Genomic DNA, 24,792 nt, shown 5'->3' with positions numbered 1-24,792 from the left:
CAAATCGACCCCCACTATTTCGACCAGAAGAACAGAGGATTACTCTTACTACTAGTAGTGCTCACTTCACGAAGTTCTTCTTCTTTAATCGTATCGATCTGATGATTTTGCTGTTCCTGCTGCTGCTGCTGTTCCTGTTGTTGCTGTTGTGGTTCATCTTGATGAAAGGAAACTGGTGATTTGTTCTTACGAGATCCCAGTAGTGTTGATGATGAAGCTGATGGTGGTCTTGATTTGATGACTTGGTACGCATATACGGCAACAGATAATGGAGATGCAATTATGAAAAAACCTAATAATAGTGGTGGTGGATTACACCAAATTCTCTTTGGAAATCCTGCACTCTTTGTGTACCAATTACTATTATTGTTGTTCATCGCCATGAAAATTGAATACCTTGCAGAAGAAACAAGCAAGTGATGTGGATACGGTGAATTTAGGGTCTTCAGGGTGTTCTAGGTCTGGGACTTGTTAAACAAGATATTTGGAGGGCTCAAAGTGGACCTATAACGTGTATAGGACTCGCATGGGGCTGATCTGAAAACATGGGCTATTCCTTCTGGACCTCGAATAGATCCGAAGACCAAAACAGTCTTATCAATGACTTCGAGGATACATTCACTGATCTGAAACTACCCTTTTTTGATTTTTTAATTTGGTGTCCGCGAGCTTCGAACTCATCATCACCCAGTGACTTTACCACTGTATTACAACGATATCGGTGATCTGAAACTACCATGAAGACGTTCATAAAACAAGAGATAAGATATCGGAATTGGAACATACATAATCAAGGCCTAAAATTGATTTTGTTCTCCTTATTTTACAAAACAAATAAAATAAAATTTTAAGAACATATTACATGGTGAGGTATTTCATCAAATATATGTACATAAACATACAATGACCGGCACTAACTATCAAAACTACAAGGATAGAAAAAGAGGGGAAATCCTCTCACAATCTCTCACTTGGCTTACTCTGGTAGTCTAGGCAACTTATAAGTGGGATTGATCTTCTAAAAAGAGGGTTGTGCGGGAGAGTGAAAGAAGAGGCAGATAGCCGAAATGTCATCTATCGCAATTCCCCTTCTCTTGCGTTTCCACGCCTTCACTGCACACTCCACTAATCTTTTGGCTGATTTTCCTCTGTCCACTGTTGAAGAAACAATTCGCACTGCTTCTTCGTTCGATATCACATCCCATACCTAAATAATGAGCAGAAAAATATTTTCAAACCATGTGTGCACGTTTCGATGCCATAAAAACCAAAACAAAAATGAATTCATGAAGTTTCGAAACTTAGGACTACCAATGGTATAGGATATGTACATACCCCGTCTGTTGCAAGCACGAGAAACTGGTCTTTAGTTGTTATCCTCCTTTGTGTGACTTCAGGTACAGATGTAACGCCGTAGTCCTTAACACAATAGTCTCCGAAAGCTCTTGACATTGCCAATCCTGGTGCTTCTACATCTGGTCTTCAGACCCTATGAACCCCTGGTTCATCTTCTAAACAGAACACTCGTCCATTGCACTGGCTTATCCGCTCCGCCTCCTCTGTATTCCAATCGAGTTTGTTATTGGGTAAACACTCAAATGATAGAAGAAAGATTATATGACTTGATGGCAAAGAGAGAATTTTTACGTGGTAAATTTGGCTTGAAGTCCACAGTTAACTGAACTGGAACCAAAGAGCCATCATCAGAACTGGTGCCCAGTACTGCACGAGAGTCTCCAACATTTGCTATCACGACTAACTCACCCTACCAAAACATAGTGAGAAACTTTAGACTAATGCTGATTGAATTTTGACTAATCCAAACATACTACAGTAATTCCTGAACATGGAGATCTAACTGGTTTCATTATTTCAAGCGAGTTTCAGAAACCAATGAATCACACAACAAAAGAAAACACAAGTCAAAAAATTACTGAGTCAATGTTAAATAGGTTATTTACCTGTCGAACAATTGACAAAGCCGTTGTGCCACTGTTGAAACAGTCTATCTTGCGGTGCTGCGCAAGCTCCTCATCAACGGTTGCACAAGTCTTCACGAAAGATTGTTCCCATAAATCGAAATTATGAATCTGTATAGCCGAGTTCAGATCTTTTAAATCTGATTCAAGACAATATTGATCAAGAGCCTCCTCTTGCCAATTACATAGCAATAACGACGGCAATGATTCCCTGACATGTCTTGCAACAAAATGCCCCCATGGACCGTGCCCATCAAACACTCCACAGAACATCATGTCTTCTTGACACCCATATTCCTATTAACAAAAGAGAATCACAAACAAGAAAACCACATTTTTAGCTTAAAAATGCATAATTGCTTCATAAACGCTAACTCATCGAAGTAAAGTCATAGAAAGACCTGATTAATTACCTCCAATACAATGAGAGTATCCTGATTTATTCCTTTCTGCCCTCTCTTGGAATAAGCAGAAGCTAGATTTTTTGAACCTTCACCATTTACTACACCGGATGAACGCAATATCAGTTCGGTTTTCTTTGCGTCGTTAACCATGGTTCTGGACACTTCTTTTCCTAATTTGTTCGTGCAATTGCCTCCTTTCTTGATGGACAATGATCTTGAGAGTCCATTTAATAAATACGAAAAATGTCCCATTTTAATTTACCTGCAACTCAAATTCCAGAAAAATTTTAACAAAAGCGAATCCAATCAATGTTGTTGAAAGAATTTCCTCATGGATTCCAACAAAAAATCTCTTTGGAGAAAAAGAACTTTGATTTAAGGGAATTTTAACAAACTGACACACTTGCAAATCCCGATTCAAGAAAATGCCACCGTTTTTTCAGAGTTAATTAAATGCCACAACCGTTAAATATTCCGTCAGGGCCTACTAAACCGGTCTATATGTGTTGAACAAGTCAAGAAAATATGTTATCATTCCCTATTTACCCTTCACAATCCTTAAAGACTTGTGAATCGCTAATTAGGAGAAAGCAGAACAAAGAATCTGAGAGAGGAGAAAAGCAGCAGCTGCTGCTATTATTGCCGAGAACTAGGTCGAGAAACAAACAGAGAAATTGAGAGATGAAATCGAGTAAAAAATGAAGATGGGTCTGAGAATTAGATCTGTTGAGATTGTGAAGGTTCAAATTGAGGATTTGTTTTAAAATTGGAGGTGTTCTTGGTGATTCATATGAACATTTGGAGTTGATGTTGTTGTCGATCTCTAGAAATGGAAGATGAAGAAGAATTGATAGGGTACAATGATGATATTGAACTGAGCTACAGTCGTGGATAATTGAGAATAAATTGAACATTGGGTTTGATTTGCCGATAGAGATCAAGATATTGATCTGATGGATGCTGTGATGATTGTGGGTTTGAATCAAATCGAGAATTGGTTAGAATTTTGTGATGAAGCAAGAACAGTGATGAGATGGTATCAAAATCAGTTTTGTGAAACCTACATATAGGATTTGTCAAAATTCTTTCTTAAAGTTTTGGGAAATAATTTTAGGGTTCGTCAAAATTATGTTTAATTCATAGAATTCAGGTTGTTTTAAGAATAGGGTTTAGCTTGATTTTCATTTTTTTTCCAGTTTCGTATGTTAATTAGGGTTTCTAATTGTTTTTTACTGTAAATTGTTTTGATTATGATGGTTGTCGTGATGAAGCAGTATTGGTGGCTGATACTGGTGGTGATGTCATGGCTTGGGCCATGCTTGCAGGTGATGGCAGGTTGAAGAAGGAGTTGCAGAGACTGAACTGGTTGGTGGTAATGGAGATGTATGATGTTGGTTCCATGGGTTTGGTGACATTTTTTCTGATAGGTGTTGGATGAAACTGAAGATGGTTTTCCAGGGGATATATGGCTATAAAATGGTAGAACTGTCATGGGATTGAATTTGCAGGTGTTTCGGTGAGTTTAGAAGCGCTAGAAATTTCAATGTTACACCAAGATGAGAATCGCACATTAGGTGTTCGATAAAAGTCCTAAATGGTTTTTTCTTCACCTCTTCAAGCTCAGTTTCTACCAGTTGAGCCTGTGTACAAGGTGGTTTGTGCTTGGTTAATGTCACAGGAGCTGCAGGGAGTTGTTGTAGGCTCTTGAGATGAAGCAAGAGAAAATGACTGCGATGGTTGGTGATGAATTGCCATGGAACTGAAGTGTTGCTACAGAGTTCCATGGGTATTTGGTGACTTAGATGAATGCTAGGACAGGTGACATGACAGTGTTGATGCTGGAGAGTTTTACTGGTGGATGTTGCAGGTGCAGTGAACCCAAGAACAAGGAGGAATCGGTGATGGATTACGGATGGGTATGATGCTGTTGAACTGGACATGGCGAGATTGCAAGCGAGATGAGTAACAGATGTGCTGGTAATGAAATTGAATTGGCACTGGAAATGGTATGAAGAGATGTATGTTTATGAGATGAAATGGTGCAGCTGGTATTGTTGCCGCTGCAGTTTGGTGGTAGTTCTGATGTGTTCGCAGGCAGAGATTGCTGGAAATGAAGATAGGAGGTTAAGATGGTCGTGGTCCCGGTGAAGCTGAGTATGCCAGATTACAGGGTGATGGCTGGAGTAAATGGAGTTGAGATGTTTAAGCAGAGATAGAGCTGTAAGCTGAGAAGATTGAGCTATGAACTGACAGTGAAGGCTACAAGAAGTGTAAGAAAAGAAGGGAACTGCCAAAATAAGGAATGGGTTTGGTGAGTTGGTGACAGATTTGAGGGTGTATATGTCTTTTACTAAGCTGGATAAATGCCACCTATGCACTATGACAACAGCTTTTTTGGATGGAAAAGGTCAAACGTGTGGCATTAAATAAACTCTGGAAAAAACGGTGGCATTTTCTTAAACTGCAAATTGGAAGTGTGGCACTTTATTAAAATCCCCTTGATTTAATTAACAAAAATAACAACTTTAAGGAACAAATTGCTTTTCATGTAAATCACTTAAAAAGACGTAAAGTTTTATTCTCTGATCCTCATTTTCTCAAGTACTGACAATCCAAATGAAGAAAAAAGACTGTAGGAGATATGATCACAGATAAAGTTTCTCACCTTGTTGTTACCGAAACGATCGAGATAAGATGATTGAAGAGAGTTTATTAAAGCTGATAGTGACGCTGAGAATCTTCAAAAATAAGCTGGAAACTGGTGCTGCTAGAAGAAGAGTAAGTTGGATTGTAAAGAAGCTGTGAAGCTTCAGATCTCTTGCACTCCATCTAGCTAGCTACCAGGGTTTTCTTTTAATGTCTGTCTTATTCTATAGACTAGAGAAGAAGAGAAGAGAAGGAAGAAACATATGCAAGATAACAAACCGTCTCTTGTACACAAATACTGTCAGCTTAGCTTATAGGTACGTACGAAATTTAAGCTCTAGCTGTCTTCGAAAAGTAACTTCTTTTTGGAAAAGTTTGGAACTGTTTCAACTTTCATTTTAAAAGCCAGTTGTAGATATATGGATAAAGCTTTCGGTATTAATTGGCACAGATAAACCGCCTCACCAATAGCCCCAGGCCCTGGTTATTAAGAGTAGTTATTTTGGCATGTGGCATTGTAGTACAATGGTAAAATCATTGAGTGATGATATCAGTGACCTGAATTCAAATATCGCCAGCACCAAATTCTTTCTTTACCGATTAAAAACAAAAGAGTGCTACTTTGTCATTATATAGTTTCATAAGATGTTGGCTACATCCTTTTGTTAGTTCTTGATTTTCTGGACAATTTACGATTTTGCTGTCAACAGATTTTTTTTATGGTGGGGGAGTTTTTCTTTTCTTTTTGCCAAAAGATTTATCTCGTGTAGTTATGTACTTGATCACAATTCGTCTATTATTGAGTTTAAGAAAATAAAATTGATCATAGGATCCAGGCTCCCCAAACAAATCATTTTAATTAGTCCCAAACTTCACTAATTAGTCCCAAACTTCACAATAATGATATAGTCGTTTTCACTATACTGTATCATCCCATTGAGTTTTAATTAGTAAACTAATTATGTTTTGACCCTAAGCTAGTTTAAGTTATCCATCGAATTTAGTTTAATGTATATAGTACAATATTCTCCTCTGATTAGATATCCTCTTTTTATACCTAATATTTTTCATTATACCTTAACTAATTAATTAGTAAACTCAATTTTTATAATGAAATGCATCTATCTTATACTTATCATTATTATCTTTGATCATATAAAATAGCCATGCAATAGTGACTAGTTTAGAACCTAATTAATTATGTTAAATCCGTTGAAGAAAGTAATTTGTGGATTAGAATTAACTAATTTGTTTATCGAAATCAACCAGCAAAAGTTAATTAGTGGGAACAAATGAAAGAAAACCTCTTATAAGATACTAATCTCTTTTGCATGATCTATTTTAAACTTATACAATGGTCACAGCAATATCTACCGTACAAATGGACGTGTTTGTGTCGACTAAATTTAAGGGACTTGAACCTTTGTCAATCTTTTTTGTTGATAAGAAATTGGTGTTGATGGATTCGAATGATCGAGAGAACTCAGGTCACTGGTATCATTATCCAGTGATTTTATCATTGTATTACACTGGTATCGGTTGTGTTTTTTGACCTAATTATATCGAGAAGTCAAAAGTAAGTTTCTAAAATAATTTTTTGGAATGACTTTAAAAAAAAAATTATTTTTTTGTGAAGCAATTTTTTTTTTTGCTTTTGACTGTTGAGAACGATTTTTGCTTCTCGAGAAGTAAAAACACTTATGGGTTGCCAAACATGTTGTGAATGATCATATCGTGACTCCTCATGATATAAATAAGAGGGAGGATGTCATGAACATGGGTAGCGCTCCTCGTTGGAATTGGGTGCCTTATCATGAACCCTTAATCAAGCAATAAGTTTTGGTTTAGTTTAATTAATGATTCTAAAAACGATTAATTTTGACGGTTAGGATCTGATCACGTGGACAGAGGAGAGGATTTAGTGAATTATCAGGGTTTCGATTTCTGCTTTTTGTTTATGATGTAAGAACCCTTGCTTTTATTATGAATGAATTGAATGAGTGGTAGCTATTTACTCTGCGGAGTACAAGCTAGGTTAAGTTATTGTTAGCTTTGTCTCTATCAATCTCTCTGAAAGTAATCAATTCATTACAATTGGTATCACCCAGTGGATCTTAGGAGTGTTTTTGAAACCATGACCGGAGGTCCTACGATTAAGGATGTAGACCATACAACCAAAGAGCTGCAACAGCTGATGAAAACTCTTACAAAGAGTCAGATCTGTGCTCTGGATAGCCAACAACGTGCAGAAGAAAAAAGTGAGGCTGATGCAAAAGCTCAACAGATATTAATGAACAGATTGGTACAACTCACTGAAGATTCTTTAAAACTACTTCAAACCAATCATCGACCTTTAGATCTACAACAACAAACTCAAACCCCATTGTCCCATCAAAGTCATCAGTCTCAAATCTCAAAATCCACCGTTTGGATATTTACAAAACATCCACAAACCTGCAAAACTTGACTTTCCCATATTTGATGGCGAAAATCCAAGAAGCTGGCTTAGAAAGTACGTGATTGATTCTTCCAGATGTATCCCATGGATGACACACAAAAAAACAGGGGTTGCTTCCATGTACATGGATGAGAAAGAAGATTCATGGTTCTTTGACTACAGCGCTGGTAAAACTTCTATTAATTGGCTTGATTTTTCTAATCATCTCTGCCGTCGTTTTAAAGATCTAGCTAATAATAATTTTGTGGGATGTTTTAACAAATTAACCCAAGTAACCACTGTAGAAGAGTATTTTCAAACTTTTGAACAACTTAAAACCCTCATACTAAGTCAAAATTCTACTTTAGATGAGGAGTATTTTGTTATGAGCTGGGTTAAAGCCAGAAATCAGTAACTATGTTAGGATGCATAACTCAACATCCCTTTCTCAAGCTTTACTCCTAGCACGCTTGGAAAAAATGAGCTTACTCCAACTTTAAACACCCTGTTTCTAAACAACCCACCACTTCATCTTACTTTCCTAGACCAATAACATCACAAAAACCTACCTCATTCCCAGTTGTCTCTCAATCAACAACTAATTTACCTTCTAAATCACCTTATATTCCTCTTATTCGTCGTCTTACTCAAGAGCAATTAGCTCAAAGACGAGCCAAAAATCTATGTTACAATTATGATGAGAAGTATGTTGCTGGTCATAAATATAAAAAATTATTTATGATAGTTGGTGAGGCAGAACAAACTATATCTATATAGGAAGCACCATTAGAGACAATTGAAGAACCAGTGGTAGAACCCACTATGGAAATCTCATTACATGCTCTCACTGGCCACATAAGGGAAAATACCATACCAATTCCTGGTTCATCAAGAAACAAAAAATTACAATCCTAGTGGATACATGCAACGCCCACAGTTTTCTTGATTCTGAACTAGCTAGAAAATTGCATTGTTTTTTCCATCCTACAACCCAATTGCTAGTTACAGTAGCCAATGAAGATAAGACTACCAGTACATGGATGTGTAAACAGATGCAATGGAAAATGCAAGGAAACAAGTTTACAGGGACCTACATCTACTTCCTCTTGGGGGCTGTGGCATGGTCCTTGGTGATGATTGGCTTCGTACCCTAGGTGATGTGGTGTTCAACCTAGCAACTCTGTGCGTTTCCTTTCGTCATCAAAGTACTCACATCACATTAATTAACAAGTATATCATCCAACCAAACTCTTAAAAACATGAGTGGTAGGGCAGTCAGAAAATTTTTCAGGAAAAACACACATGGGTTAATATGTCAACTTTTTTCCATCTCTGTTGAGCAAGCACCTACAGTCATTCCTCCACCCATTCAAGACTTATTACATGAATTTCAAGATATCTTTTCTGAACCTTCTAGCCTACCACCACACAGAGTATTAGACCATAAAATTCCACTTAAACAGGTGCTCAACCTATTAACTTAAGGCCTTACAAGTGCCCATTTATCCAAAAATCTATTGTGGAGTCCTTAATTAAGGAGATTCTTCATACAAGAATCATTCATCACAGCCACAGTCCATTTGCTTCCCTCATTCTCCTTGTCAATAAGAAGGACAACACATAAAGATTTTGTGTTGACTATAGGAAATTAAATGAACTGACTATTAAAGATTATTTCTTATCCCTGTAATTGATGAACTACTTGATGAATTACACGGATCTAAATTCTTTACTAAGATTGATCTACGTTCAGGATATCACCAAATCAGATTATCTACACCTGACATACCTAAAACTGCATTTAATACCCATCATGGGCATTATGAGTTGAAAGTAATCCCTTTTGGCTAACCAATGCAATTGCAACATTCAAGACACTAATGAATTCTGTTTTTGGTGATTACCTGAGAAAATTTGTGCTTGTGTTTTTCGATGACATCTTGGTGTATAGTGCAACTCTCACAGATCATGTACATCCCCTATCTATGGTCTTATCTCTTCTTAGACAGCACCAACTATATGCCAAATACTCAAAATATTATTTTTCTCAGCCATCTCGAGAGTATCCTGGACACATAATTACATCTGAAGGAGTAGCACCTGATCCTGCAAAAATAGCTTTCAGGAAAACTTGGCCAGTACCAAAGAGCATCAAACAACTTAGAGGCTTCTTGGGCCTCACTGGTTACTACAAAAAATTTGTCAGAGGTTATGGCTTAATCAACAAACCACTCACTGATCTCTTAAAAAAGAATGCCTTTCAGTGGTCTAGTGCAGCCCCAACATCTTTTAACCAACTCAAGACTGCAGTGTGCTCCAATCATGTCTTGGCCTTGCCTGACTTTACAAAGACATTTGTAGTAGAGTCTGATGTTTTTTCTACTGGTATTGGTGTTGTCCTAATGCAAGAAGGTAGAGTCATTGCATGTTTTAGCAAACCTGTGGGTCCTCAAGCTATGGGGTTATCTACTTATGAAAAGGAGTTATTGGTTGTTGTGAGAGCAGTGACAAAATGAATCCATTACTTATTGGGACATCAATTTATTATCAATACAGATCAGCAAAGTATCAAGTAATTCATGGATCAGAAGATAACCACTGTGCTTCAACATGGATGGTTGATGAAACTATTAGGTTTTGATTACACAATTCATTACAAGAAATGGAAGGACAATACAGCTGACGATACTCTTTCTAGATTACCCTCTGACCCTTCTGAAAGATGCAATGCTCTATTTCTATCTACACCAAATTGGGCTAATGAAATCATTCTCAGCTATGCAAATGACCCTTTAGCTACTCAACTTATTCCAAATTACTGGTGAATTCTACTGCAGTTCCACACTACACTTAATTACATGGAATGTATTCTCATGTACAAAAACAAAATTTATGTAGGATTGGAACAAATCTTACAAAGACCATCTTGCATTTTGTACATGCATCTGTCATTGGGGGCCATTCAAGGGTCCAAAGAAGCTACATAAGAGCCAAAGCTTACTTCTTTTGGCAAGGACTCAACAAAGAAATGCTACTTTTGGTGAGCCAGTGTGACATCTGTTAAAGAAATAAAATTGATCTTGCTCATCATGTTGGATTATTGCAACCACTTCCGATCCCCACACAAGCATGGAAACACATAAGCATGGATTTTATTGATATGCTTCCCAAATCCAATAAGAAGGATGTGATCTTTGTGGTGGTTGACAGGTTTACTAAATATGCACATTTTATCAGCTTAAGCCACCCATATACTGCTTCTTTTGTGGCTCATGAGTTCCTTAATCATGTGTTCAAACTATATGGTCGTCTACCTGCAACAATAGTTTCAGACAGGGATAAGGTTTTCACTAGTCAGTTTTGGCAAGAGTTGTTCAAGGCACTGGGAACTAATCTTCACCTCAGCACAACCTACCACCCTCAAACAGATGGCCAGACTCAGAGAGTCAATTCATGTTAAAAGGGTACTTAAGATGCATGATTGGCCATAAACAATGGAGTTGGGATTCATGGTTACCACTGGCAGAATGGTGGTACAACACCAACTACCATACCAGTCTATAAATGTCCCATTCAAAGCTTTATATGGATACAATCCACTTTATCTTGCATTTCCCACTGACTGCACTACCTCTGTTGCAGTTGTTGAAGAATACTTGAAGGAGAGAGATGTTGTGTTGGACATCTTAAAAGAGTCCTTAGCTAAAGCGCGGGAAATAATGAAATGGTTCGCTGACAGATCCTTTGAGGTAGGTGACTGGGTTTACCTGAAGCTCCAACCCTACAGGCAATCATTCATTCAGGTTAGACGCAACTTCAAGCTTTCTGCCAGATATTATGGTCCTTATATTATTTTGGAACGCATTGGGGAAGTGGCCTACAGATTAGACTTGTCGGCTGGGTGTCGCATCCATCCAGTTTTCCATGTGTCTTAACTGAAGAAAAAGATTGGCGAAACACATACAACGGTTCCAACGCTACCACCAGTTGATAACTCTGGTGAAATTGTCATTCTTCTAGTAGCTGGGCTTGACACACGAACTATCACCAGACATGGCCACTATGTACCCCAACTACTGATTCCATGATCTCACATAACACAGGATGATGCTACATGGGAAGACCAAGCTCATGTACGTACGCACTTTCCAAAATTCTCACCCTTGTGGACAAGGGTGATCTAAAGTGCGGAGTATTGTCCTGAACATGGGTAGCCCTCCTCATTGGAATTGGGTGCCTTATCATGAACCCTTAATCAAGCAATAATTTTTGGTTTAGTTTAATTAATGATTGTAATAACTGGTAATTTTGACTGTTAGGATGTGAACACGTGGACGGAGGAGAGGAGTTAGTGAATTATTAGGATTTCGATTTCTGCTATTTATTCATGATGTAAGAACCCTTGCTTTTATTATGAATGAATTGAACGAGTGGTAGCTATTTACTCTGCGTAGTGCAAGCTAGGTTAAGTTATTGTTAGCTCTTGTCTCTATCAATCTCTCTGAAAGTATTCAATTCATTACTGAGGATTCGTGGAAACTCTTATATGCACACTATCATACATGATTTGCGCCATTTTATCCACAAAACTCAAATGACAATGAAGCTAAATCTAATATTTCGATAATATGTTCCTATTAAAAGACTCTATATTCCTACCAAAATGAGCATGATCCAAAATATCAAACTTCACCATCTACTGATCTTAATTTCAACCATTAACTTTTAACTGATGATTTTAAAAGGGGTAGATAGTGGTGTTATACCTTTCAAATAGTGCTCATTTTTGGTAGGAATGTGAAGTCTTAGGGCAAGCAATATAGTAAGGGATCCCTTAGCTATCTCTTAGTTGAAGTGTAGCTAAATGCATCCAAAAGTCATCTCACTATGGGAAAAAGGCATCCCTTAGCTAAACAACACGAAAACTATGTTTCCGTGCCAATAGTGCTAAGTGGATATTGAGTATCCGTTTAGTAAAAAAAAATTAGTAAAAAAAAAAATAATGAAAAAGAGAAGTACTGGCGTAAAATAGTAAAAAACCAGAAACGGATACTCAGTTTCCGTTGAATATTGCACGGATACTTAGTTTCCGTAAAATAGAAAGTCACGCAGAAACTCAATTTCCGTCTGATTTCTCTACGCTACAAACCTCATCAGATGTGATCAACTTTGAAACGTAGCTAAGGGATATCGCTACAATTAAGCTACACGGAAGACCATAATAGTTGGATTTCGATATAATCAAGCAATAGCGAAGCGATTTCGCTCACCATAGTGCTTGGCCTTACGAGAGGAATGTATCCTCAAAATATTAGATTTAGATAATTTGGGCCACTGTAGTCATTGAGGAGTCTGATTCACATATTTTATGACAATATCATCGTTTTACTGAAATAGCATGCTCTTTTCTTCAAAATTTTATTGTAGTCTTTTAAGAAGCCGTATTTAAGACTAGGTTATGGTAAAGTTGGTTTCTTCTTTGTAGGAAATAAATAACTTTGGAGATGGAAGAAATGTGTGTAATGGTTCATGCATTTTTTTTTTTTCTTAATTTTTTCCTATTGTCCCGATTTTTTATTTACCACTTAACATTTTAGTTGTCTTTTTCTTTTTTTCTTTTTCTAATTCATTTCAACGAGTAATGGTTAGATACGTTTTGAATTTCTTAATTCACAACCTGAAAGACCTAGTATCTTCACAACAATCCTGTTAAAGGGGCGACATGATCCATTAGAGGGGCGGCAATCTAATAAGACAAAAAGGGTCATTACATGGTAATTCATGCCACCCTTTATCCAAAAAATATGGAAATGACCAATTAACCCTTATTATTAATAATCGAGATTAGTGATGATAATCAAGATTAGTGTTGATAATTAATTTTCACTTATAATAACTCTAAAATCAAATTTTTAGAGTTGAAAAAAAAAAGTTGTGAGGAGAAGAAAAAAGACATTTTTGTGACTCTAGATTTTGATTCACTCAACCAAAATGAGTTATTCCAGTGACAAATTTGAGATGGGTGAATCTCTAAATTAGTTCCCATTAGCTTTTTGTCTCTCAAAATTATCTAAAGTACGTAAAAAAAATCGAAACTTTTAAAATTTCAGAAGAACTTACGGTTGGAATTTAGCTCGTTACCAACCGTAACTCTCAGTTACGGTTTCAAAAGTATCAAATACCAACCGTAACTGGTTCAATTTGGGGAAAACCAATCGTAATACCAGTTACGGTTGGTAGAATGACAACATATATCAACCGTAACAAATTACGGTTGGTAACTAATGAATCGAGATCAACCGTAATTAACCACGGTTGGTAAGGTTATTTGAGTTACAAGTCGTAACTCAAATACGGTTGGTAACAATGATGCAATTACAAACCGTACGCAAAAAGAAAATGAAACATCCAGGACAACTTACGGTTCGTAACTTAAGTAATGAGACCAACCGTAAGTAATTTACGGTTGGAAAAAAATTCGTAACTGAATATTTTATCTCAAAATCAAGAACTTACGGTTGGTATTTGAGTTAAATGAACCGTAACATCAACCAAATCTATAGTTACGGTTCCAATTGGAGTTATTACCTACCGTAACTCACACGCAACACAGAAATTTCAATTTCAATTTTGATCCAAAACCCTAATTTTTGATACAAAACTAACTTAAATCAAACACAATAAACAAAACTCTAACTGGGTCTTTTGGAAATATAGTTTTCAATCAACGATTATCAATTTTTCAAATCGCTGATTAATCGAGGACGATGAAAATTTCAATTTTAATGGAGGAGGAGAAGAGAAGAGAAGATGAAGAAAATCAAAAAAACTGTTTTGATTTTTCTGATTCCATTAGGTTAAAAATAGGAGTAGGGTAATCTGATCAACTTACATGCCCTATAGGACATCCCCTAACCAATAAGAGGGACATTGCTATCACCCTTGCCGCCCCCAATGGAACATGCCTCCCCTTTAACAGGATTGCTTCAAAAAAGTCTAGTGTGTCATTACTCATTACTAATTACTACCATAAGACTTGTTTAAGGTGTGTTATCTTCTTCAAGTTTTTATTCAAGTGCCGAATATCAACACAAAATGCCCAAAAAACAAGGAGTGGAGGAGGATGATTATTGGTTAATATATTAGCAAGCCTTATGTACTTGTATAGCGACCACTCCTTTTATAATTATAAAAAAGAGAACCTTACATGTACATCACATGTTTATCTTTATATTTCTTTTTTGGCTTTTCTCGTGAGAAAAGTTGCGTGCGTTAATAAGTTCAAAGGGATGAGAGTTAGATTTGAAAATAGGTTAGCTATGAATTATGATCAACCTAGATTTGGTTCTACATTGAGGGCAAGTAAAGATTGTGAAATGTGATAGCTAAAATTAAAGTTTTTCCCTGCCAGTTAGCGGTATAACAAATTTAATAATCCGCAACAGGAAGCAAAAACGAAAGAAAAACAAGAAACACACGAATATTTGTTGGTCTAGCTAATGATATTATTTGGTTGGGAGTTGCATAACATTTGAAACTAAAACAATTATTATTAGGTTTACAGCTCTAATTGCACCAGAAAGTCAAAGGGTGCAGAACCCACTAATTTAGGCAAATCATGAGACACAAGAATCATACAATTCAATGATATTATTGCTAACTACTACATATTCTTCTTTCACTTCTTCTCTCCATGTCCCCTAGCTAGGACAAAATCTTTAGTTACTTTGGGTGGTGGTGGAGGTGGGCTGTTGATGAACTTTTTACCAGTCACAGACATTTCCAATGGTGGTTGGACTACACATACTACAATTCATCCTAGTAAATATAAGCTCTCTTCTTTAGTTTTCTTCTCGAAATTCGAGGAAACCTGTTTTATTTCACTATGTGTCACTTTTACCTAAACTTCAAACAACATTTAAACATCAAACAACACTGGCAGGATGCCAGTAAAGAATAAAAGCATGTGAGGAGCAAAGATAAGAGGTTTTAGCTAGACTTTTAGTGCTGCAGGGTGCTGGATTGATGGGTCCAGGCCTGATGGTTATGTATTATTACCATGATTGATATATTTGAATAGTATCAAAATGAACGCACAGAATCTAAGATAATATGATTGCGAAGATCTAACTTCGATAATCTTAGTCATACTATAATTGAGATAACATCCAAAAAAAAACAACAATAAATGATGATGATGGTAGTGGATGATTTAATGATGAGAAATGGCTGATCCATGATCCACTGATCCACTATGTCATAAATATGATATTCATGTAAGCAAAAAATGAAGGATATTCACAGAAAGCCCATGATGATGTCGGTATGCACTAGTAAAAGTTAGTGGGCCCTGTCTTGAACCGAGTCCTCACGGCACGTCACAGTTAAGAAGACCAATAAGGGGTCTGGGAATTAGGAAGGAAGGAGAGCGATAGCAACAACAACAACACCAAGCCAAACAAACATTGGTGGGGCGGCAACTGTGATAGAGACTTTCAGGTTCAAAACCAAATATTCTAGGGAAAGAGTGATCAGCAGTTGTATGGTATAGACCCACTGAAGACTGACTGACTAATGTCCACAGAAATCAACTATAGGAGGTATGCCTATTCAAACAAGGTGCATGAATAATAAATTAAAAGTGAGATGAAGGGGCGTCATAACAGTAAGGGTTCAGTTTCCCACAAGAAAGCTTGATTTGGATTTTACTTTATCATATATGGAATTCCACAGAAACATGACTAGTTTCATCATATCAAAGGGAGTATACGGAGTTTACAGTGCTAAATGCCATCTAGTCAAGAAATAGACAGAAAAGAAAATGAGCATTTAAATTGGAGATCAAAAAGAAAAAAATGTGTGTATTATAATGTATGTTACAAGTCATGAACATGGGTTTTTTGTTAGAACATTCAACCTAGAGAAACACTTGTTACTTGAGCAAGCATAAGTTATATTGTTATCATTTGCCTTGCTAATGCAAGAAAAATAACAGTGGGTTTTGTTTACCTTGATATATAGACCTCGTTTATACCACCGCAGTTGGTTACCAAGACCAGTAAATACTATATTATGTTGTTGTTTCCTCTCTCATGTTGTCAGCTTGGAATCGTTTCAAGAGTTTCAGAGACTTTTTGTAGAGATTAAGGTCGATGCCGTCCACATTTCTCCCTACTCGCGCCTGCAGAACAGGCTAAAACCACACAACAGATAAAGAAGAATAAACACATGATATCTATAACATACACAGAGATAGAAACAGAAAGACCAAAACAAAATGCATTCAGACTAGAATACAAAAGAATGCACAAAATCCTTACCTCACTACTGTTAGGTCGAAATACGAGTTCACCAATGAATTGGTAGGTGAAGCCTACTTGGATATTGAGCTCATTCATTTGTTCTGTGTTGATCTTTAGTTGGTAACCTCCATCAATAATTAAAGCTGTTGAGGTCTCTAAATGATACTCTTTTAGCCTAAAAATGAGCCAACCGTGATTCCGTGAATGAGTTGAGAAAACAGGATGAGTACAGTTGTTGGTGGTGGCATTATTCAATCGAATAAGAAAAACTTATAACAAACTACAATTGAATAAAAAAAATGAACAAAAACTATACTGTTACATTATCAATTGCATTCATGGTTAGGGGATAAAATGGAGCACAATCTGGTGACACAATTAGGGTATGAGTGTTGTTATACATATAAAGGCTCTGATATAATGCTACTTACTTTCCGGTTACTCGAATTGAAGAACCATCTGTAAAGTGCGGGGAAGACGGGGTTAGGTCATCTAAAGACACCAATACACCATGCCTTATTGTATGTGGTTCTTCCTCTATCGGATCGTATACCTCTTCCTCCATATTTACACTTACACAACAAAACCACACAAATAGTTTCTGCAAAATTCGAGAATGAGCAACACCAATCAGATTACGATACTAGCAACTTAAAGTTGTTATAACATCTTTCTCCATATGGCACCGGTAAAATTACACATTACAAACACCTGAGTTCGCCTACTTTCCAGAAAATTGTGGCACCGAAACTAATTTAGAGATAGAGAAAACTTATCAAATAAATTAAGCCGAAACCAGAGAGCAAAACATTATCAAAGCTCTAAAAAGATATCCTTTTTCAGATATCTCAATGAAGGTACATAAAAAAAAAAGGGTAAAATGATCTTAAGTTCACATACCCTAAATTCTGTAACTCATCAAGTAACAAATTCAAGAAATAGAGAGAACTATGAGGATAAATGAGTAAAAAAATGCAGGAACTTAACATCAATTGGAACCAAATTTTAATGGAGATATTACCTAAGAAATCTGGTTGAGGTTTTTAGGGTTTCTTTCCTGGGAGAGACTCCAGTCATAAGTTCTCGACTATCCAGGGATTCTCCCGCTTAGCATTGGGTGGATATTCACACCCAACAGTTTATTTGCACCTTAGGCTTGCACCGGCCCAACTGTTTATATCAAAATGAGCAATGAAGAACCTGTTCCTTTAGGCTTGATATGATATCTTAAATTTTGAAAATATTTTTAAATGTGAAAAGTATGTGTGATTATCTTTTTGAATATATGTAATAAGGAATCTCCCTTGCTTGAATTAGCACATAGTGACTAGTAATGCAGTTATCACCTGCTTGTCAGCTTATGCAATGTAATTTGTTTACTTTTTGCTATTCGTAGCAATAGCATGATGTTTAATTTTAGGTGAATTTTAGATGCAGACAAGAAACATAAATCTCATTCTTAAGTTCTCTAAATATTCTGTACAGTTAGCCATTCTTGTACATGAAACCAATTAGTAAGGTGAAGCTATCACATATTTTCTTGATATCCTCGATGATGATTTTTTTCCCAACACACCATTTTAGAAATGCGCCACTCAACAGCCAAGCCTTTCTGGAAATGGAAATTGTGCAGCACCACTGATGGCAATGCACATCAACTGGCGAGATGCCAGTGCCAGGATGTTCGGTCACCCGTGAATACTTGAAAGCACTTCCATAATTTGCTCGTCTTAGTGACCGGTGACAACTTGGCGTTAAGAAAGCTTTTGCCAAACGATGTAGATAAACAGACATTTGGACAACTATCTGAGACTCAACAACCATCAGGGGAACTTTGGTTATGCTGGATCCCACGCCCAGCGCTAAAGAGTTAGCACTGTATAAATCTCGGCACATCACATAGTGAAGCACAACAAAGAACTTCGAAATGCCTTGTGTCATCAGTTGTCTCACCAGCAAAGAGCCTCGAACCTACAGCCTCCACATGAATGAAAAAGAGCAATGATCAACTGTGCGAGTACAGAATCATGTCCTGGCACGGATGGATCATTGTTAATGATAGACCTGAGGCTTTACATAGAACTCAGTGTGATTGAACATAGGTCTCAAGTCTTCTTCTTGACACATAAATTCCAATGGAAATAAAACAAGATGTCCTCTTATCGATTTTAACTTTTCCATGGGATCTGTAAATCTGCTATCTCCTCTGGGATGCGCCTCTATCTTTTGTGAAGCCACACCTAAATCATTTGTAGTATGACCTAGTTTCTCTTTCCAGTATGCCATGCTTTGTCTGACCTCAGATCTGAGTTTCATAGTTTTTGCCATGACATTTGTAAAATGATAAAATCAAAGTCTGTGAAATCAAAAAACAGGCAAAACTGACTTGCTCGTGATTGAAAATGTACCTCGAGTGTAAATGATCATTGGGAATGCATGCAAAGATGTCTTGGTAGATATCGGTATTTGTCTGCGAAGTCATGATATTTGTAAATACTACAATTCTAAACAGCGACTAGCTGACTCTACCACTGGAAAGAAATATTAGATTCTAACCTTAGCAGTAGTCATCCAAATATCTGTGTAAGTTTTGTCAGCCACAAGGTCATTAATTTTGCTTATCTGAAAAATTGACAAGCAGTAAGAAAATGCAAATGTTATCTAGGAAGCTTAGCATCAGTGTTGCCAAACTCGATTCACTCTCATCTGTGCAAATTAAACTACTCATTTTACTGACCTCATTATCACAAAGACCAAGGTGTTCCGACCATAGCGAAAGGCGAAGACTAAAACAAAATTTACCAGCCTTCCAAGGTTTTCCATTCATGGATGAATCAACAAATTCCTTGTCTTCAATAACTATACCAATCTGAAACACACATGATGGCAAGTGAAACTCGGATATAGGATAAAAGCAGACATAAAGCCAAAAATTTTGATGATGCAAAAAAATAAAGATATCACTCTAAGAAAATGCAGAAGATTACCTCGGAATCTCTTGATCCAAGCAAACTCCTATCATTAATATTTGATGAACCAATCAAGGCCGTCCGGTCATCAATTATCATTATTTTGCTATGAACATACACCTGGAAGAAATTATATGAAAGTTTCTTGAGAGAGTTCTCAGAAAAACTAATGCTTATTTCAGGATACCAAGTAAGTGGATACAAAAGCAGGATAATATTCATATTTTGAATTCACCTGATTGGTAACAAGAGGACCATCGTCACGGAGTCTACCATAGTTTCTGAGACTGTAAAAAGAAATGTAGTCATGTGTTCTAGGACCAAGCACCTCATATAGGTTTTGCAATATCGAATGCCTTCCTCTGCAAATGGTTCGATACTGCCAATGAATTAGTGCTCTAGCAGATGCTGAACCACTACCATCCAGTCCCCCCTGTTACACAAATAAAAGTTAAAAAAACAAATATAAATTGGAAGTGGAAGGAAGTATATCAAGTTTTATTACCTCGAAGTCCGGTAAAAGTGGTATGACAATAATAACTCTAAAACACTTCTGTTCCTTGTCTGCTCGTATAATACGCTTGTAAAATGCTTCTAAGACGCGGTTTTTTATCATCTCATCTTGTGAAAGACCTGAAATGAAAAATTGGTTCTGGAAACAAGAGACCATAAAAAAAAACTAGTTAGTATTTTGGTCTTGCCCCTGAATTATGATCCATGTAATCTTTTACAAATGGATGGTAAACATATACAGGCCTTTTGGTGTCGATTTCATTACCTCAATGTAGATATAGTGTTCTGCTTGTTCAATAAGAGAGCAATAAGCATTGTGAATGCTATCTTCAGTTTGGCTTGTTCCAGCAGACCATTGGCTGACACTTCTAATAACCTACACCAAAAGTTGCTCCAGATTGTAGCTTACACAATGTCGAATAGCAAAAAGAATACTGAATACTAAAGATAGAGTGTAATTGGGAATATATGGACAGTAAGCTCATATGATATATTAGCAAATTTCAATTTGTAATAAAATTCTTATAGAAATCAAGCATTTAAATATTTAACCAACCTGACAATGACAAGAAGTGCGAGGGCCAACTTGTCGAGCTTCATAAGAGGAAACAACCTGATCACCCCTTTCCTGTGTTCCCCACCATTCATCTAGATATTGTATACCTGATTGGCTTGGCTTAGCCTTGGAATCAGGGGAAGGGGCCGAAAAACTTCGACTGATAGTAAGAACTTGAGTTTTATTGAAGCCATTTACGTTTGGGTCTTTTTTTTCTGCATCCAGTTCATAACCTTCTGCAGGAAATAGTAATGGCATGTCCTCTAATGGCGACAATGACGAAAAAGAATTCTGTTTGATACTGTCTGTACGACCGTGTTCATTGCTCTTACTTTCACATTCAATTTTTGTGCTTCTTTCCATGTAATGCCTAGGAATAAGTAGAGGAATTGTATCCAGGTTTTGCGCTTTATTTCTCTGAAAGAAATTGCAAATAGTTATAACCCAGCTCCTTAAAAGCAACTTAACTTTGGAATGAACGATAAATGAAGCAACAAATATCAACCTTTGCAAGGTTCCAGCGTAGAACAAAATGTCTTGCAATATCAAGGCAAGGTGGACCCCAAAGAGCACAGTGGACATCATGCCATGGCATACGGGGGCACGTACCGCGTTCTAGTTCATCTGTCATGGTATCTTCCCAAGAATTTGGTTGAGATTCTCTGACAGGAAAAAGGAAATCGATGAATGAACATCATAAATTCGGAATGGAAAAGAACATATTACGAGTAAAGCAGAAGCTTAGCTTTGCTTTACCTATCTGAATGAAAATGCATAAACTTACCTCGGGTTATAATAGTCCTTGCCAGGCCATATGGTCGCAGGGAAATCACCTACTTTATGTTCAAAGTTGTCGTACCGACCAAAACATAAATCAAGTCCTCCAATGAAACAAATTCGGTAATCAATAATCACAAGCTTTTCATGGTGTGACCTAATAAAAGCCCAAAAACATTTCGTCAATGTATGCAAGCCAAAATTGATAGACAGTTCATATCATACAAACTACAAAGAACTATCAACTCCAGGGACAGATAATCATCTAAGCAGGGTTCACAAACAATTTCTTACCACAGGTAAATGCCGGTTGAGATATGGTCAGGATAACGCAACACTGTCACGTTTTCGTGAATGCTGAGAAGCTTTTGCTTACAAACTGCACTGTTGATGTTTGAGACAATAGGAACTTCCTTGTAAAGAAGAATGTAAATCTGCACACAGTTATAAATCAATTCAGATCAGAAGCCAAGTGCAATGCATACTAAAATGAATTTAGAAACAACAAAACTTAAGAAAAAGAACATAAATATTGTATAAAAGGATCATGTGGTGGCACCTTAACCCCTTGTTTAGCTTTGGCTTCAAGTAGAAAGTCAAGCCGAGAGGAAGCACAAGCATTAAAAGGGCGTCGAAGATACAATTCTGGGCACAACCACCAGTCCGTAATAAATATCTGCGTTGAATTAGCAATGAATTTAGAATGTCTCTAAATATTAATACAAGGAAACAACTGAATATCAATTTTGGCTAACCTCAGATTTTGCTTCCTCTATTGCTAGAGCGATGGCTTCGAATGCAGCTTTTCCATCTACAAACCACTGAGCCTGGCTAGCATCTTCAGTTAAACCCCTAGGTGGAGCAAAAGAACCGAAACGTTGAGGATAACACCATCCCTCAGGTGCTCCTAATCCAGCGTCGCTAATTGCAGTGACCCATTCTCTAACTTTAGCTTTAGTTCTAGTTCTTAAATTCAGACTCTGGCTACCCGAAGACACCTTTCCTTGCAACAGGAATATCTTCGTTCAAAACAATGATCCATGAACGAACCAAACAAGTCCAAAAGTTAAAATGTTTCCCAAGAGGCGAGAGATGAACAATTTACCAGAAATGAATAATGCAAAAGGCTGCTCTCAACAGATTCTTTTACTAAAGAAACATGGCTTTCTCCTTTTTCATTTGAAGTTGGTAATACATCGAACAGAACGATATCTAAGAGTTGTGTATCAAAAGGATCCTCGAGCAAGGCCAGGAACCCGGGTTTCAGTACAGCCCACACCTATATGAAACACAAAACACAACAGTTTATGATGCCATGTTTGGAGTATCACTCTTAATATAAGCCTTCATCCTCATGGATGAGATTATATTACCTTTTGCCAGTTGCCACTACAAAAGTTAAACCAATTACCCATACAACATCCTGCAACATCCTCTTCCATTGGAATCTTTGTTGGGTGGTTCACCATGACATAACCTTCTTTTAACTTAGGTCCATACTCAGGAGCAAATGATAATTTTGAAACTTCCAAGAAATTGCATACCTATGTAGTATTGATCAACCATATATACAGAGCCAATTAGCCAAGATTACATATTGGAGTTGAGATGTCATGAAATCTGTTAAAAGCGCATCTAACATAAACTTGACAATTAGTTACGATACGAGGTGTACCTACCTCTCTCGAGTTGACAATATCCATATTCCCAAGAAAGTGATTCAGATACTCTTGCATGGCCACCTTCGCTCTCTCCATGACATATTTTTGCCTTCCTAAAGCTGGTGTAATAAAAGGTAAAGCAGCACGAGACGGAACATAACTACATACAAACAAGTCATCCTTAAAACGTTTATACACACACTTCATAAGCTATCAAACAAACAAAAAAAGTGAATAGAACAAGCATACCGACCTGCTTTTAGTGGTTTCTTTATGATGTAAATGAAAATTCTCGTCGTCAGCTTCATCATCATCTTGTATGACTGTTGGGTGATAATCTCCTATTCCTAGGCAGTGAAGCCATTCTTTAACCTTTCGACCACGACACAATCACATAAAGTTTGGAATAAGACATTAGACGTACAGGCAGTACCATAATACATCCTAAAAGTATCAATAATATGTGATAGCTCTAAATTTACCTGCTCTTGTTTGTCATGAAACTCCTCGATAATTGCACGTTTCTTTAACCGTAGATGTAAGTAGATAAGTTGTGAAGCTTTCTTTTGTAATATCCAATTAAACTGGACATTAATTGAAAAGAACAAAAAAACGAAACCAAGAATTTAGACTAATTCGTTTCAAATTTTACTAAGAAAACAGAAAGTAGTTAATGAATACGGAGAGAAATGAACGCACTGAATGGAGAAATACCTCTTTATACTGAAATTCAATGGTATACGAAAGAACTCTGAGACTAAAATCGATGGCATCAGGGCGCGTGACTGAAATAACCGTTGCCTTGGGTAATTCTTCGAAAATGCGGTAAGTAGTATCCGGAGAACTACAAATTTGATTAGTGGATGACAATGACGACGATGGATTCAGAGGTTCAGATTGTGAGTCGACGAACCCAGATTTTATTAACTGTTCTTCCAAAGACATTTTGTCGAACACCAATGCAGAAGAACACTAAAATGCTAAAATTTTGAATTCCTGTAAAAGTTTATACTACAGAATGAAAGTTTTTGGATTTTTGTAGAATTCTAAGAAACTGGATTTGCAGAGTTCTAAGAAATTGGATTTGGTTTGGTCAGCATTGCTGGAGGGTGAGGTGAAATGATTAGTTTCCATGAAAAAAGGTGACGCTTTTTGCTTGAAAATATATGCTTTTACCTGATTAAATAATTTTGGTTTATTTGCGTTGCAATTTTTATCGACGTTTTGATTAGTTAAATGATTAAAAAAAGTGATTAATGGGATAGAAGTAGAACCAATAATAAGCATATGCGTATAGAATCAGGTACTCACATGGTTCCTTCATTGTTGCACTAAGAATATGTTTTTTATGTATTTAGAATATACTCTGTTGAACAGCTGTGACCAAACCAACTGTTGGTCAACGTACGCTGAAACTGAGGAGGATTACGGCTTTGTATTTGACTCATCTCACTCCTATTAAATTCCGGTTATATCAAACTACTACTCCCATTTTTTATTTTTTTTTCAAAACCCAACCCAGAATCGGGTTACGTTCATGCACTCATA

At 36.8% G+C, this 24,792-nt stretch overlaps 2 protein-coding genes and 1 pseudogene across 3 annotated transcripts; all 3 read right to left on the bottom strand.

The window, feature by feature from the left end:
• Nucleotides 1–775: 775 nt before the first annotated feature.
• LOC113315152 lies at nucleotides 776–5,470 on the bottom strand (annotated as a pseudogene).
• Nucleotides 5,471–16,237: 10,767 nt separating this feature from the next.
• Nucleotides 16,238–17,906, bottom strand: LOC113319430 (CST complex subunit TEN1-like). 2 transcript variants are annotated; one of them, XM_026567685.1, is made up of 4 exons: nucleotides 17,669–17,774; nucleotides 17,200–17,369; nucleotides 16,787–16,943; nucleotides 16,238–16,659 (listed from the first exon to the last, which is right to left on the bottom strand). In XM_026567685.1, exons 2-4 carry the CDS (start codon nucleotides 17,331–17,333, stop codon nucleotides 16,537–16,539), a joined length of 414 nt encoding a protein of 137 aa, XP_026423470.1. In that variant the 5' UTR covers nucleotides 17,334–17,369; nucleotides 17,669–17,774; the 3' UTR covers nucleotides 16,238–16,536. The 2 variants fall into 2 exon arrangements, with proteins under 2 accessions (XP_026423470.1, XP_026423469.1); XM_026567684.1 differs by lacking the exon at nucleotides 17,669–17,774 and adding an exon at nucleotides 17,790–17,906 and having other exon boundaries at nucleotides 16,246–16,659.
• Nucleotides 17,907–18,200: 294 nt separating this feature from the next.
• On the bottom strand, nucleotides 18,201–24,420 carry LOC113319124 (phospholipase D zeta 1-like). The gene is made up of 20 exons (XM_026567402.1): nucleotides 23,959–24,420; nucleotides 23,727–23,828; nucleotides 23,498–23,616; nucleotides 23,263–23,404; nucleotides 22,957–23,127; nucleotides 22,689–22,862; nucleotides 22,339–22,581; nucleotides 22,143–22,259; nucleotides 21,878–22,017; nucleotides 21,591–21,740; nucleotides 21,312–21,468; nucleotides 20,807–21,223; nucleotides 20,516–20,626; nucleotides 20,243–20,389; nucleotides 19,973–20,170; nucleotides 19,756–19,857; nucleotides 19,506–19,637; nucleotides 19,325–19,390; nucleotides 19,177–19,238; nucleotides 18,201–19,073 (listed from the first exon to the last, which is right to left on the bottom strand). The coding sequence occupies exons 1-20, from the start codon at nucleotides 24,187–24,189 to the stop codon at nucleotides 18,821–18,823; spliced, it is 3,234 nt and encodes a 1,077-aa protein (XP_026423187.1). The 5' UTR covers nucleotides 24,190–24,420; the 3' UTR covers nucleotides 18,201–18,820.
• Between the last annotated feature and the right edge of the window lie 372 nt (nucleotides 24,421–24,792).

Source organism: Papaver somniferum, chromosome 10, assembly GCF_003573695.1.
Source record: "Papaver somniferum cultivar HN1 chromosome 10, ASM357369v1, whole genome shotgun sequence".
In the NCBI taxonomy this organism is placed as follows: Eukaryota; Viridiplantae; Streptophyta; class Magnoliopsida; order Ranunculales; family Papaveraceae; genus Papaver; species Papaver somniferum.
This window is presented reverse-complemented; position numbering and strand designations above follow the sequence as displayed.